Consider the following 14381-nt stretch of genomic DNA (forward strand, 5'->3'; position numbering starts at 1 on the left):
CATGAGGAATAAGCCCACTCACCTTTATTTCAGCTTTTGCACAAGGGTCACTGCAGACTGATCGGACAAGAAGTTCTTTATTGATCCAAATTTTAACGTCATCCATTTTTAGTTCCCCGTTGTCCCAGCTTCCGATGTTCATATAGTCAAAATGGTCTTTCCTCAGCTTTTTAAAATTCATGATTTCATACCTAAATGCAAGAAAATAATGTTAGACAATCACACAGGATCCTAAAAATATGAAAGAAAATGAAGGTACTGGAATGAATGTAACTTTAGGATGGTACTTGAGCTGAAAGTACTGCAGGATGAACTTCAAAAAATACATTGATGTTGAGGACAAGGCAGGCAAAATTGCAGATAAATAATATTCACTTTTTATTCATTCCTTTTATAATTTTATTAATTCTTTTTATTAATTTATTAATTCAGAGCCATGGCGGCATAATGGTTATATTGCTGGTCTAGCAGCACTGCACCAATGGGGAAATTTAAATTCAAGAAATTAAATAAACATACTCTTGGTGACAATAACCGTGAAATTACGGAAGTGTTGAAAAATCCCAATTGGTTCTCTAATATGCTTCAAAATTGGAAATATGCTGTCCTGAACAGTCTGGTGTTTGTGTGACTCCAGGTCCACCAAGGTGGTTGACACAAGTGGCTTGTATCTGGGGCCAATTTGGTTGGACAATATCTGCTGGCATTGACACCAGTGTCAAATAAATTTAATGATGTCAATTAAATTATGTTAAGAACAATCAGCACTGATTTGTGAAAGGCATACCATGTATGACTCCTTGAAATTTTCAATGAGAGGTAAACAGAGAAGCTTGATGAAGGAATGCAGTAGATGTTGTCTGCATGGATGCTAAGGAGACTTTTGATAGTGCACCAAATACAAAGTCCAGTTAACTAAACTGAGACCCATGGAATAAGAGGGTTAGAGTCAGCTTGTATAAATAATTATCTTAAGCATAGAAAAGGTGAGTCATCACTTTCAGGTGGATGGGAGAGTCGCATTACTGCTATTTACTACATATTTAATTTAATTTACAAACTTGAAGATTACCTATTGAAGTTCAAAGTGAAATGTTAGTGTTTGCTCAAAATATCAAAACACGAGGATACTAATCTGCTGCTGTGAAAAGATAGATCAACAGAATGGACAGAGCAGGGGCAGGTGGAATTCAATGCAGAGAAGTGTGAGGTGATGCACTTTGAGTGAAAGTATATGATTAGACCATATAGATTTTAATGCACTATTCTCATGAGTAAGCAAGAAAAGAGGGTCTTGGGGACATTCATGTGCATGGATCTTTGAAAGTGATTGGACATATTGAGAGAGTATTTAGTCGAGAATATGGGATCTTGGGCTTCATAAACAGAGGCGGTATTGGGTACCTAAACATAGAGGTTGTATTGATCTTTTATAAAGCTCTGGATATGCCACATCTGCAGTATTGAAGAAGCGTCCCAACCTGAAATGTGTGACGGAAGAAGAGTCCGACAAAATATTACCTATTCATTCACTCCACAAATGCTGCCTCACCCGCCAAATTACTCTAACACTTTGAGCTTTGCTCATGATTCCAGCATCTGCCATTCCTTGCTTCTTTAAAGCACCGTATCAGGTTTGATCATCACATAAAAGGTAGAATTTAAAAGTCCATGAGGTGCAGAAGAAATTTCTCACAATGGTTCCAGTGGTGAATGGTTTTGGCTACATGTTTAGGTTTGAGAAGACAAAGTTGTTCCTCATGGAGCAAAGTAAAATGAGGGGAGATACAATAAAAATATACAAGACTATGGCAGGTTTAGATGAGGTAGGTAAAAAACCCCAATCTATTCCAATGAGATAGTAGCACAACGACCACTGAGTCACAGGTTCAAGGCTTTGGGCAAGAGAAATAAGGTAAAATGAGGAAGATATATTTTACACAGTGAGTTCCAAAGACGTACAGGTATGTAGGTTAATTGGCTGGGTAAATGTAAAAATTGTCCCTAGTGGGTGTAGGATAGTGTTAATGTACGGGGATCGCTGAGCGGCACGGACTTGGTGGGCCGAAAAGGCCTGTTTCCGGCTGTATATATATGATATGATATGATGATATGATAGTGATAGTCTGGATAACCAAAATATTTACTTAGCATTTAAATACCAAATAAATCCACATGCTTTAGTAATCAGTATTTCAAACTATATTTTCACACAACATTTCAATGTACACTTCAGCCTTTGAGAGTTAGGAGACTTTAGAAATAATGAAAATATGCAGGGGTTCAATAATGATGGCTTAAACAAAACCAAGAGCACCTGTACCAAACAGAAAAACTGAAGATAATGAGAGAATAAACTAACAATTACAAAAGTCTATGAAATTAAGGAGGTACATGATGACGAATGCAGTGGTTTATGTCAATGTTATGCAGTTTGGCTATATTTTTCTCTTACCCAGGCTGACAAATTTCAATCTTTCTTCAATTTGATAAATGGTAGTAAGATCCTTGCGCACCAACAATGTCCAATAATCACAAATAGTCCATGTGAATGGAAAGTTTTTATAGTTAGATAATAACATACCGTCCTGGTGAATCTCCATTCTCATCAAAAGAGATGATATCTCCAGATGCTCCAGTAAAGTTGATTTTCATGAGGAATTCCAGTAGTATTCTCCCATCAACTGGCTTCATTGCCTCACACAGCCCATTGACTCCTGGACACAGGCTTTGCTGCATGTTGTGTAGCGCATGGGCCATGGAATAAATTGCATTTATCACAAATCCCATTTTGGTGTCTTGAACATATTGCTCATGTAATGATTCTGTTCCTGGTGTCAAAGAGAATACAAAAAGATTAATTTTACATATTGGACTTACAACTAATTAATCATGAAACCACAGATCACCGTAAAGTTATTAAATGGCATTTTGAGCGTAAAAGCAACAGGAGCTTAAGTATAATTCCTTTGGATGTTATCTATTCTCATATTATCATTAGGTTAGAGTCATGTGTTCCGACTGTTATTGTATTCCCAAGTGATACATAATCACAATATCCACTCCACTGACATATTTCTTTAGGGTACTGATTATGATCTCCTTTCCTTCAATATTGTCTTAATTAAGACTTCGCAAATGCTTTGCATCATAATAAATCAGTATTTCAGTTTATAATGCCACTGTTGTATTAAATGCCCAGAACCACGCCAAAGGCTTGTCCTCGGTTTAAAAAGGCTTCATTTTCCTTTCCATTTCTTATCCATTTTTTTGCTTGCATCTTTTGAAGTACTCTGAGAAAACTCTGTAAATATAGATGAATTAAAAATGGTATTTTATGTCTACTTTACTGATGTTAGAATCTGACAATGAATGCTTCATTCAAGACGTGAAAGTGCTTTAAAAGTATGTATGTATATACATATATACTTTTAAAGCACTTTCACGTCTTTAATGAAACATTGTTAGATTCTAACATCAGAAAATAAATAAATATATATATATATTGTGGGGATTCAGTGTAACTTGGATCTACAGGTATTGGCTCAATAGGGCAGATTTTTAAAATATCTATTTTATGTCAATTCAAAACTTACTTGATTAGTGAATATCAGTGGTAAATATATAAAGTGAAATTGGAATTTTGCAGAGAGGTAGTCTCAGACAGAGTGAACCTTAACTTTTTCAATCAGCTTTGGAAAATGACCTCCATGTGCAAGTATCCTCCACTTAGATTTGCCTTTGAAAGCTGTTTGGAGCAGCAAGGACTGCTGTGTTAAACTGAGAGCATTATTGATGTATTAGCAGTTTTCCCTACACTCAGCTTGTGACAAAAGAAATATTTGATCTGATAGTAGATTATTTTTAGTGCACTGTCAATAGTTCAAATGGAGAAAAGCTGTCTCTTATTTATGTTAAGTCAATTGCGAGATGTGGGTGTCATTGGCAAGTCGAACATTTATTACTCATCCCTCATTACCCTTGAACGGAATGACTTGCCAGGCCTTTGCAGAGAGCAGATGAGTATCAACCACAAGCCAGACCAGAAAAGTTCAGATTTCCTTCCCTGGAGCGCATTAGGGAGCCAAATATTATCTTTATGTCATCTAGTTGTTTAATTATCATCACTGCTGATTACAGAATTTTCATTCCATATTTATTTATGTAATTGAATTCAATCTCATCGATTCAGAACAATAATTGAGGTTGAAGTGACGGGGATGGGGAGTAAGAACGGCTATGTGTGAGTCGTTAAGGAGGTTGGAATTAGTTCCAAGCTGATGGAAGTCCCCTGTAAATAACAGTAGAACAGTCACAAGGATTAAATGTGTAGGAAAGAACAGCAGATGCTGGTTTAAATCGAAGATAGACACAAAATGCTGGAGTAACTCAGCAGAACAGGCAGCATCTCTGGAGAGAAGGAATGTGTGAAGTTTTGAGTCGAGACCCTTCTTCAGACCCTTCTTATGCAAGCCAGCCTCTACATGTGTGGCCCAAACTCACTGAAAAGATGCTCAACATGTGTCGCATGTCAATGGACACCACTGTCTCCACGTTCTTAGTACTTAAGTCTATCAGATGTAAAGAAGGTCTGGAAACAACTACAGACCTTGTGCAATTTGCTATCTATATACTACTAAAACTCTTGTTTGTTTGTTTGTTTGTTTTGTGTGTTCCTGAACTACAGTCAAAACGGTACACGATAGCACGACAATTTTAGGCCCACCTTACTCACCATCGTCCCTTTGGTGCTAATGGAAGAAGTTTCATTGAAATCGGTGTTGTATTTTTAAAGTTATTCACATTTTAAAGTTTAAATCTATCTCCTAGGGAGTGGGGAGGGAGGGAGGGAGGGAGGGGGGTGGAGGGAGGAGGGGGGGAGGAGGGAGGAAAAGGGGGGTTGAGGGGGATGGTGTGGGGGGAGGGGAGGAGAGGAGGGGAGGGGGGTGGGGAGGAGGGGAGGAGGGGAGGAGGGGGGAGGGAGGGCAGGGAGGAGGGGGGAGGGGGTGAGGGGGAGGGGAGGGGAGGGGAGGGGAGGGGAGGGGAGGGGAGGGGAGGGGAGGGGAGGGGAGGGGAGGGGAGGGGAGGGGAGGGGAGGGGAGGGGAGGGGAGGGGAGGGGAGGGGAGGGGAGGGGAGGGGAGGGGAGGGGAGGGGAGGGGAGGGGAGGGGAGGGGAGGGGAGGGGAGGGAGGGGAGGGGAGGGGAGGGGAGGGGAGGGGGGGAGGGATGGGGAAGGAGGGGGAGGGAGGGGTGATAAGGGGGGTTGAGGGGGATGGAGTGGGTGAGGGGAAGGGGGGAGGAAGGGAAGGGGAGGGGTGGGGGAGGGGTGGAGGGAGGGAAGGGGAAGGGAGGAGGGGGGAGGGAAGGAGGGGGAGGGGCCGGGGGAGGAGAGGGTGCTGCACCAATGCAGGAGAGGTTTGGGCCCAACGGGTCCACTTGTTCCACTTGTTCACTATTTCCCCTCGGCAGCAGATTTTAACTTGAAATGAACTGGATAGCAATCAGAATACTGCTGTGTTTGCTCATCCACATTTTGCATTCACCTTGCTGGTACTTGCACTCTCTATATTCCAATGCATAATAATAACATATTTTCATTGCTGTGGAAATACTTTAAAAGAAAATTGCATCAATGTCAATGTCAATGATCATTCGATCATTTGTGCTTAGCATTGACAATGTTTCTACTCATACACCGTGAAGTGATCCAGAAAGATTTATAAAGTATGAGTAATACAATTATTTGGAAGTTTTCTTTCTACTGATGCAATGGTAAGTGTTCTGTGCTTTGCCATCCCTTTCAAAAGGTTTGGTTGCTCCATGCAGAAAGTCATAGATTCATACAGCATGGAAACAGGTCCTTCAGCCTAACTCATTGATGCCAAACAAGATGGCCCCTCTTAGCTAATTTAATTTGCCCCCATTTTAACCCTCTAAACCTTTCCTATCCATGTACTTGTCCAAATGTATTTTAAATGTAGTTAATGCATTTTCCTCAATAGCTTCCTCTGGCAATTCATTCCATATGCCTACCAAATTCTGTGTGAAAAAGTTGTCCCTCAGGTTCCTATTAAATTTTTCCCCTCTCACCTTAAACTCTAGACATACAGTGTGGAACCAGGCCCTTCAGCCAACCGAGTCCACGCAGACCAGCAATCACCCCGTACACTAGCACTATCCTACACACTAGGGACAATTTACAATTTGCAGAAGCCAATTAACCTTCAAACATGTAAGTCTATGGAGTACGGGAGGAAACCAAATCACCCAGAGAAAACCAAAAGATCACAGGGAAAATGTACAAAGTCCGTACAGACAGCACCCATAGTCGGGACTGAACCCGGGTCTCTGGTACTGTAAGGCTCTCTCTGGCACCATAAAGCAAATATAAACCTATGCCCTATGGTTCCTGATTCCCCACGCTAGAAAAAAGACCCTGTGCTTTCACCCTATCTATGCCCCTTATGATTTTAAACAGCTCTATAATATTACCCCTCAGCATACACTCCAAAGAATAAAGTTCTCGTCTGCCCATCTTTACCTTTAGCGCAGGTGCTCAAGTCCTGGCAACGAGTTCGTAAATGGTTTTTTTGCACTCTTTCCAGCTTAATGACATCCTTCCGATGTCAAGGTGATTAAACTGAACACGATACTCCAAGAGCGACCTCATAGCTGACTTGTACAACTGGAATTCAACATCCCAACACCGACACTCAATTCCCTGACTGGTGAAGACCAGTGTGTTAAAAGCCCCATTGTGCCAGAAGACCCCACTGAGGTCAGGCAAGCGCACAATGGGACACGACCTACAGCCGCAAGGAGCAGCAGAGCGGCGGTGGAGGACACTGTGAGCAAATTTGAGCCCCATATCTGAGAAAGGGTGTGCTGTCTCTGGAGAGGGTCCAGGGGAGGTTTACAAGAATGATTCCAGGAATGATCGGGTTAGCACATGATGAGCCTTTGACAGCACTGGGCCTCTACTCACTGGAGTTTAGAAGGTTGAGGGGGGACCTCATTGATACTTACAGAATAATGAAAGGCATAGATAGAACGGATGTGGAAAGGATGTTTCCACTGGTTGGAGAGTCTAGGACCAGAGGTCATAGCCTCATGATTAAAGGGCGCTCTTTTAGAAAGGAGGAACTTCTTTAGTCAGAGGGTAGTTAATCTGTGTAACTCATTGTCAAAGAGGGCTGTGGAGGCAAAGTCAGTGGATATTTTTAAGGCAGAGGTAGACAAATTCTTAATTAGAACGGGTGTCAAGGCTTATGGGGAGAAGGCAGGAAAATTGGATTAGAAGGCAGAGATCAGCCATGATTGAATGGCATATAAAATTCTTAAGGGGTTGGAGAGGCTAGATGCGGGAAGATTGTTCCCGATGTTGGGGGAGTCCAGAACCAGGGGTCACAGCTTAAGGATAAGGGGGAAGTCTTTTAGGACCGAGATGAGAAAACATTTCTTCACACAGAGAGTGGTGAGTCTGTGGAATTCTCTGCCACAGAAGGTAGTTGAGGCCAGTTCATTGGCTATATTTAAGAGGGAGTTAGATGTGGCCCTTTTTGCTAAAGGGATCAGGGGGTATGGAGAGAAGGCAGGTACAGGCTACTGAGCTGGATGATCAGCCATGATCATATTGAATGGCGGTGCAGGCTCGAAGGGCCGAATGGCCTACTCCTGCACCTATTTTCTATGTTTCTATGTTTCTATAGACTAGATGGGCCGAATGGACTAATTCTACTCCTAAAACTTGTGAACGTGAAACTGACAGCATTGGCACACCAGGCCGAACCCGACAACTCTAATCCAGGACAATGGGCTCCTCAGGTTAAGTTACAACACTACATCTATAAGAATTTTGAAACTTGAAGGGTTCAAAATGGCACCAGAAACGTGGCAAAACGTGTGTACTGTCTCAGTGTAACCGACTATGCTCACACTTGTACCGAAGTTTGATTGTGCTCATGTATAGAAATATTTTTACTGAATCGTTTGCAAACAGGGAATTACACTGTTAGCAATAAAGCATTATTAACGATTGACCACTAAAATTAAAATTGTAGGTTTGCTGAGTTACATTGAAATTACGAATTCAAAAATAATAGTGCATGTATTAGAAATAAGTAAGAAAAAATGGTTAAAGCGCTCATGCATAGTGTGATTTGATGAAAATTTGGGCAATACTCAGTCAATATTTTAGGAATTATACATTACACACTATAGTTTAGTATCTCTAAACCAAACTAAAAATAAACAGCCATTCTGTACCTCAGATGCCAGGGAAATTACCAGCCCCAAAGTGACCCAAGCCATTTTATCTTCAAAAGCCCTTTAAAAATGTAACTGAGGGGAAAAGCACCTATTTGTCCCGCTCATTAAAATTAGATTGCATTAGGAACACAGGAACCTGGCCTCAACATCCCCTGTGGTCTCAGTGGTACTCACTGAACAAATGGAAAACTGTCCTTTGTTTTAATAACAAAGCCGCCAGAATAGCTGCTTTCAGCATTGCACACACTCAACAACCCAAAATATGTCGATTAAGAATTTACATTTTCAAACCATTGTCTGACGAAGATTGATTCTCCTTAGAACATAGAATAGTATAGCCTTTGGCACACAATGTATGTGCCAAACAAGGGAACAAGGCCTTTGGCCCACAATGTAAGTGCCAAACAAGGGAACAAGGCCTTTGGCCCACAATGTAAGTGCCAAACAAGGGAACAAGGCCTTTGGCCCACAATGTAAGTGCCAAACAAGGGAACAAGGCCTTTGGCCCACAATGTAAGTGCCAAACAAGGGAACAAGGCCTTTGGCCCACAATGTAAGTGCCAAACAAGGGAACAAGGCCTTTGGCCCACAATGTAAGTGCCAAACAAGGGAACAAGGCCTTTGGCCCACAATGTAAGTGCCAAACATGATGCCAAGTAAAACAAATCTCCTCTGCCTGCACGTGATCCCTAGCCCTGCATATCATGCATGTGCCCAAACGAAAGTCTTTTAAATGCCGCAACCTTGTCTACCTTCAGCACGTTCCAGGCACCTGTCACTTTCTGTGCAAATAACTTGCCCTGGACATCTCCTTTAAATTTTGCCCCTCTCACTTTAAAGCTATTCCCTCTATTCTTTGAATTTTCCCCATGTGATAAAGGTGCCGACTGTGTCTGTCTGTGTCTGATATACTTCTATCAGGTCTCCCCTCAGCCCCCGACGCTCCAGAGAAAACAATCCATGTTTGTCCAACCTCTCCTTGTAGATAATACCCTCTAATCCAGATAAATCTCTTCTGCACCCTCTCCAAAGCTTCCTCATCATTCCTGTAAAGGGGTAACCAGAACTTGGACGGCACAGTGATGCAGTGGTAGAGTTGCTGCCTCATAACACCATTGACACGGGTTCAATCCTGACCTCGGGTGCTGTCCTTATGTCGTTTTGTATGTTCTCTCTGTGACCACGAGGGTTTCCTCCAAATACATTAAAGATGTAATAGCAGTGCATTTGGAAAGCAGTGACAGGATCGGTCAAAATGAGCATGGATTTATGAAGGGGAAATCATTCCTGACTAATTGTCCGGAATTTTTTGAGGATGTAACAAGTAGAATGGATAAGGTAGAGCCAGTGGATGTGGTGTATCTGGACTTTCAAAAAGCCTTTGACAAGGTCCCACGCAAGGGATTAGTGTGCAAAATTAGAGCACATAGTAATGGGGTAGGGTATTGACATGGATAGAGCTGGTTGGCAGACAGGAAGCATAGAGTAGGAATTAACGGGTCCTTTTCAGAATGGCAGGCAGTGACTAGTGACTTCCTGACCTCTTGAGTTCCATCAGCAGCTCTTCTTTGTTTCATAGCTGTATAGTGTTTTTGGACCAGATGAAGCCTTTGTTTACACTAGTTATTATATTCTACTATAATATTATATTGTATTATATTATATTGCCATTGATATATGTATGTGTTTGGGTGGATTGGCTTTTCATTTCTCATGAAGGCTTCATTCTAATTGAAGCTGTTTCTAATCCATCAATGTCAAGACATATCTTTTCCCAATCAGTGGAACCCCTGGTTCCATGGCGATCCAAGAATTATGACTGTTTGAATTCTATTTTCTAATTCCAAGGAATTGCTCCCTGCTGACAGATCGTTTAGTGCTCAGAGCAATTGAAAGGAATTCAGATTTGAGATTTGTCTAAAGACCAATGCATTAATTAACATTCTACATGAATATATTTCTCTCAATCACAAAGAAAGAAATCCTTTGGCAATAAATATTAAGGAGATCATTTTTTAATCATTAGAACTCTTGAAATGAGAGCCCTTCATAGACCACTGTTAATCTTAATGGGAGTAACTTCATGTCGCATTTTTCTTGGGTACGTAAAGGATTTGACAACTTGGCATAGAATGGGAAAAGGACACAAAGTGCTGGAGTAACCCAGCAAGTCAGGCAGCATCCCTGGAGAACATGGATAGGTGACGTTTCAGTTCACGACCCTTCTTCAGACATGGATGGGGATTGGTAAGCCAAGGTACACATGGGACCTCAGATGATCTCATGTTTCTGGAGATGTGGGCAGTGACCAGTTGACAGGGAAGCCTCCATTATCACAATGGCATCAAGTGTCTTGCTTCCATCATCACAGGTCATAAAGTTAGTCACAATGAGGAAAGGTTAGGATTACAACATAAAACAGATTGTAAATAGAAGCAAAGGGAATGATTTTAGCAAAGTCCATGCTGGAAGACATTTAAAGCCCGATAAGTCCTTTAAAGGGTAGTTTGGTGGAATGGTATTATAAACAAAGCTAGTGATCTCCATTGTTCTGAGTGAGAGATTAACTGGACACAAGACAATGGGGGGCTTAGAATGAAGAGCCCCCATACCATGTGCTGAAGAGATATATATTTCCTCCTGTTCAACTTGGTTCTTCATGCACTCCACCCAACCACCACCTTCCGAGTATGCCCCTATCTCACTCAATAATTTTTAACCCAACATGAGGCTGGCTAGTAAGCAGGTCCGCGATACAGCAACCCACACCTCATGCACAGTTGCTTCTCACAGCCTGCCAACAACACGCAGCTGAGGTTCAGTACCATCTGTAACTGGATATGTTTACATCCATCTTTATTGGGGAGCCAATGATATCACAAAAATTGCAATGCTGGACAACCAAAATAAAAAAGAACATTTTGGAAACACTTAGTTAGTCAGGCAACATTTGTGTAAAACAGAGTTAACATTTCAGGTCATTCTGCCGAAAGGCTCTTGACCTGAAACATTAATTCTGTTTCTCTTCTCACGGACGCTGCCTGGCCTGCTGAGTGTTTACAGCATTTCATGTTTTTAGTTTTGGGGATTCATTTGGCTAGAGTAAAAAATACATCAAAACATCTGAGCAATTCACCCTGTAGCGGCAACTTAGTCCTTCCCAATAAAGTCCTTAATCTTACCGTTGATGAAGGAGGGGAGCGGTGGTTCTTTACACAAATAACAACAGAGAGATCTTCACGACGTTGCAGTTAGTTAGTCGTTTATTGAAGCAAAAATACTAAACAAATTAGTATATCCCCCATCGTTAACTTGTTTGTTTGACTTGTTTGTTTGGTAAGAACTTAGTGTCTCACCGTCAGTCCTTCATATCCTGTTACTGGCTTGCTAAAACCCTATTATCTTAGCAAGCTCCAAGTTACTTGTATGGTCCACCAAATCTCTTTGTTCAGCAGACTCCTTGTTGTTACTTGTGTGGCCTGCTGTACCTCATGTCAGCAGGTTCCTGGTGTCACTGAAGCATTACATCAATGCTGGGCAAATTATACTCATAAGTCTGACCCCTCCCATGGCTCCTCCCAGTCCATATACGTAAGACTAGTATTACCTCACGACAATCCCCTGGTGTCCAAAAATAATACAGCAGGATACAAAGAATATAATAATATGCTAAGATAGCTAATAAACACATAATGGCTCCTACACACCCTCTTTAAACTGATCTTAAATCATAAAATATCAACCAGTAAAATAAAATTTAAAAATGTATTGCAAATGCTGGAAATCCAGAATAATAACAGAATATATTGGAAATATATTTGCTTTCTCTAATGTCTTGTGAACACTGGATGCAGTATTGAGCAATTGTTTTGTTGGGCATCTGAATTCAGTCCACTGAGATGACCCCGCGCTTCTTATTTCTGCCACTTTAACTCTCCATCTCTCTCCCACTCCAATCTGTTGCCTCTGGCCTTCTGCCCTGTTACAAAGTGACTCAAAACAAGCATGAAGTGTATAGCCTCATCGTCTGCTTAAGACTTTGCAGCTTTTTTGTCTCAATATTGAATTTTACATTTCAGGTACAGGTACTTGATTTTTCGGTCGTGTGATATTGGGTCAGCTTGTTTGATTTTTGTTTTCTTTTTTTTTCTTTTTTCCTTATGGGAGTGAACTACTCCTGCCTTCTTGTGTCTGTGCCCTTTTATATATGTTCTCATTCTAACTCCTTCCATTCATTCATTGGCCAGCTAACCTTGTATATAGTTTATCCCCACTGTCACCCTTTTATCCTATCAGAGACCCCACTCCTTCCCCTTCGCCTCATATCTTAACACGTTTCCTTTGCCTCCTTCCCAGTTCTGAACAGCCTTCATCTTCCCATAGATTCAGTCTGACCTGCTGAGTATTCACAGCACTTTCTTTTGTTATTTGATATAAATGTATATCCCCACCACACACTCTACACTGACAAACTGCATCACTGAAATAAAATCTTGGCTTCAATCAAACTTCCTCAAACTCAATTGCAACAAATCTGAAATCATCATCATTGGTCCAAAAACGCTCACCAAATCCACCCAAAACTTCATCCTCAACATTGATGGTCTCCCAGTTTCCACCTCACCTCACATCCGGAATCTTGGAATCATCCTTGATCAAACCCTCTCCTTCGACAAACACATCAAACACATCACAAAGACAGCCTTCTTCCACCTCAAAAACATTGCCCGTCTCCGTCCATCCCTCTCCTCCACGGCTGCAGAAACCCTCATCCACGCCTTCATCACCTCCCGTCTGGACTACTGCAACAGCCTCCTCTATGGCGCACCCTCAAAAATCATCAATAAACTTCAATACATTCAAAACTCCGCTGCCCGTCTACTCACACACACCTCGATCCGTGACCATATCACCCCCGTCCTTTATAAACTCCACTGGCTCCCCATCCCCCAGAGAATCCAGTACAAAATCCTCCTCATAACATACAAAGCCCTCCATAACCTGGCCCCATCCTACCTGACCGACCTCCTCCACAGGCACACTCCCACCTGCACCCTCCGCTCTGCCGCTGCCAATCTCCTATCCCCCCACATCCGGACCAAACTCAGATCCTGGGGGGACAGGGCTTTCTCCATCGCTGCTCCCACCCTATGGAACTCACTACCCCAAACCGTTAGAGACTCCTCCACACTCACCACATTCAAAACATCACTGAAGTCTCACCTGTTCAGTACTGCCTTCAACCACTGAAGGTCACCTCACCTTCTGTCTCCTTTCTCTGTTCATTTATTTATTTACTTATTTATCTATTTATTCATTTCCCTATGTTCTCAAAATCTCTGTAAAGCGTCTTTGAGTATATGAAAAGCACTATATAAATAAAATGCATTATTATTATTATTATTATAAAATCTCACCTGATAGGAGATAAAGATATTTCCACAGGATATACAAGAGAGATATTTAATTAATTTTCATTAAACAATACGTAACGAAATATTTTGGGCAGGTGACAATACAGGGCACATAAGGTCTATTTTAATTCATTTTTATTTACAAAAATATTCTGTCATAAATTCCAACCAACCGGGACACTATTGCAATAGAAACGGGTGAAGAGAATCTTGCAACAGCCAGGCTGTTCCTTACCATTACAGGTCTTGTTGTATTCAGAATTTTCTTGCTGTTGGTTTTTCAGCCTGCATTGAAATCTGTGTTGCCAAAACTCAATGAACCAGGGATTGTTAAAGTGGCTCTCTGGCCGCAGCTCAAGGTAGTAATCATCGAACCAGGCCACATCAGGTGATTGGAGTTTGATTGTTATACCTCCGGCAGCTTCTCGCTGGTAGCCATCTACCACATCATACCTATCCGCCCAGCCATCACTGTGATACACAAGAAAAAAGTCAGTGTTAAAAGGGCATCCCGATGTCCATTCAGAAAGATGCAACAATAAATATATGGCCTTTATTTACCAATATGCAGGTGGCAGTAAGCCTACGACTTTTGTAATTACATATAGAACAATCTAGGATGTGCAGTACGGAAGCAGTCCTTCAGCAATAGCTGGTCCACGATTGTGCTTACATTTCACATCAACCTCCTCCCATCTG

The 14381-nt window shown here is 41.6% G+C and overlaps 1 protein-coding gene across 6 annotated transcripts in view; it reads right to left on the reverse strand.

The window, feature by feature from the left end:
- grm5b (glutamate receptor, metabotropic 5b) overlaps positions 1-14381 on the reverse strand; it is a 382791-nt gene that overhangs the window by 115439 nt on the left and 252971 nt on the right. For all 6 annotated transcript variants that reach the window (XM_078402687.1, XM_078402690.1, XM_078402684.1 and 3 more), the window contains exons 4-6: positions 13918-14153; positions 2585-2831; positions 23-191 (exon numbers count right to left, since the gene is read on the reverse strand). In XM_078402687.1, the coding sequence (XP_078258813.1) occupies positions 23-191; positions 2585-2831; positions 13918-14153 (652 nt within the window). The remainder of the gene's footprint in view (positions 1-22; positions 192-2584; positions 2832-13917; positions 14154-14381) is intronic.

Source organism: Rhinoraja longicauda, chromosome 7, assembly GCF_053455715.1.
Source record: "Rhinoraja longicauda isolate Sanriku21f chromosome 7, sRhiLon1.1, whole genome shotgun sequence".
NCBI classification, from domain to species: domain Eukaryota; kingdom Metazoa; phylum Chordata; class Chondrichthyes; order Rajiformes; family Arhynchobatidae; genus Rhinoraja; species Rhinoraja longicauda.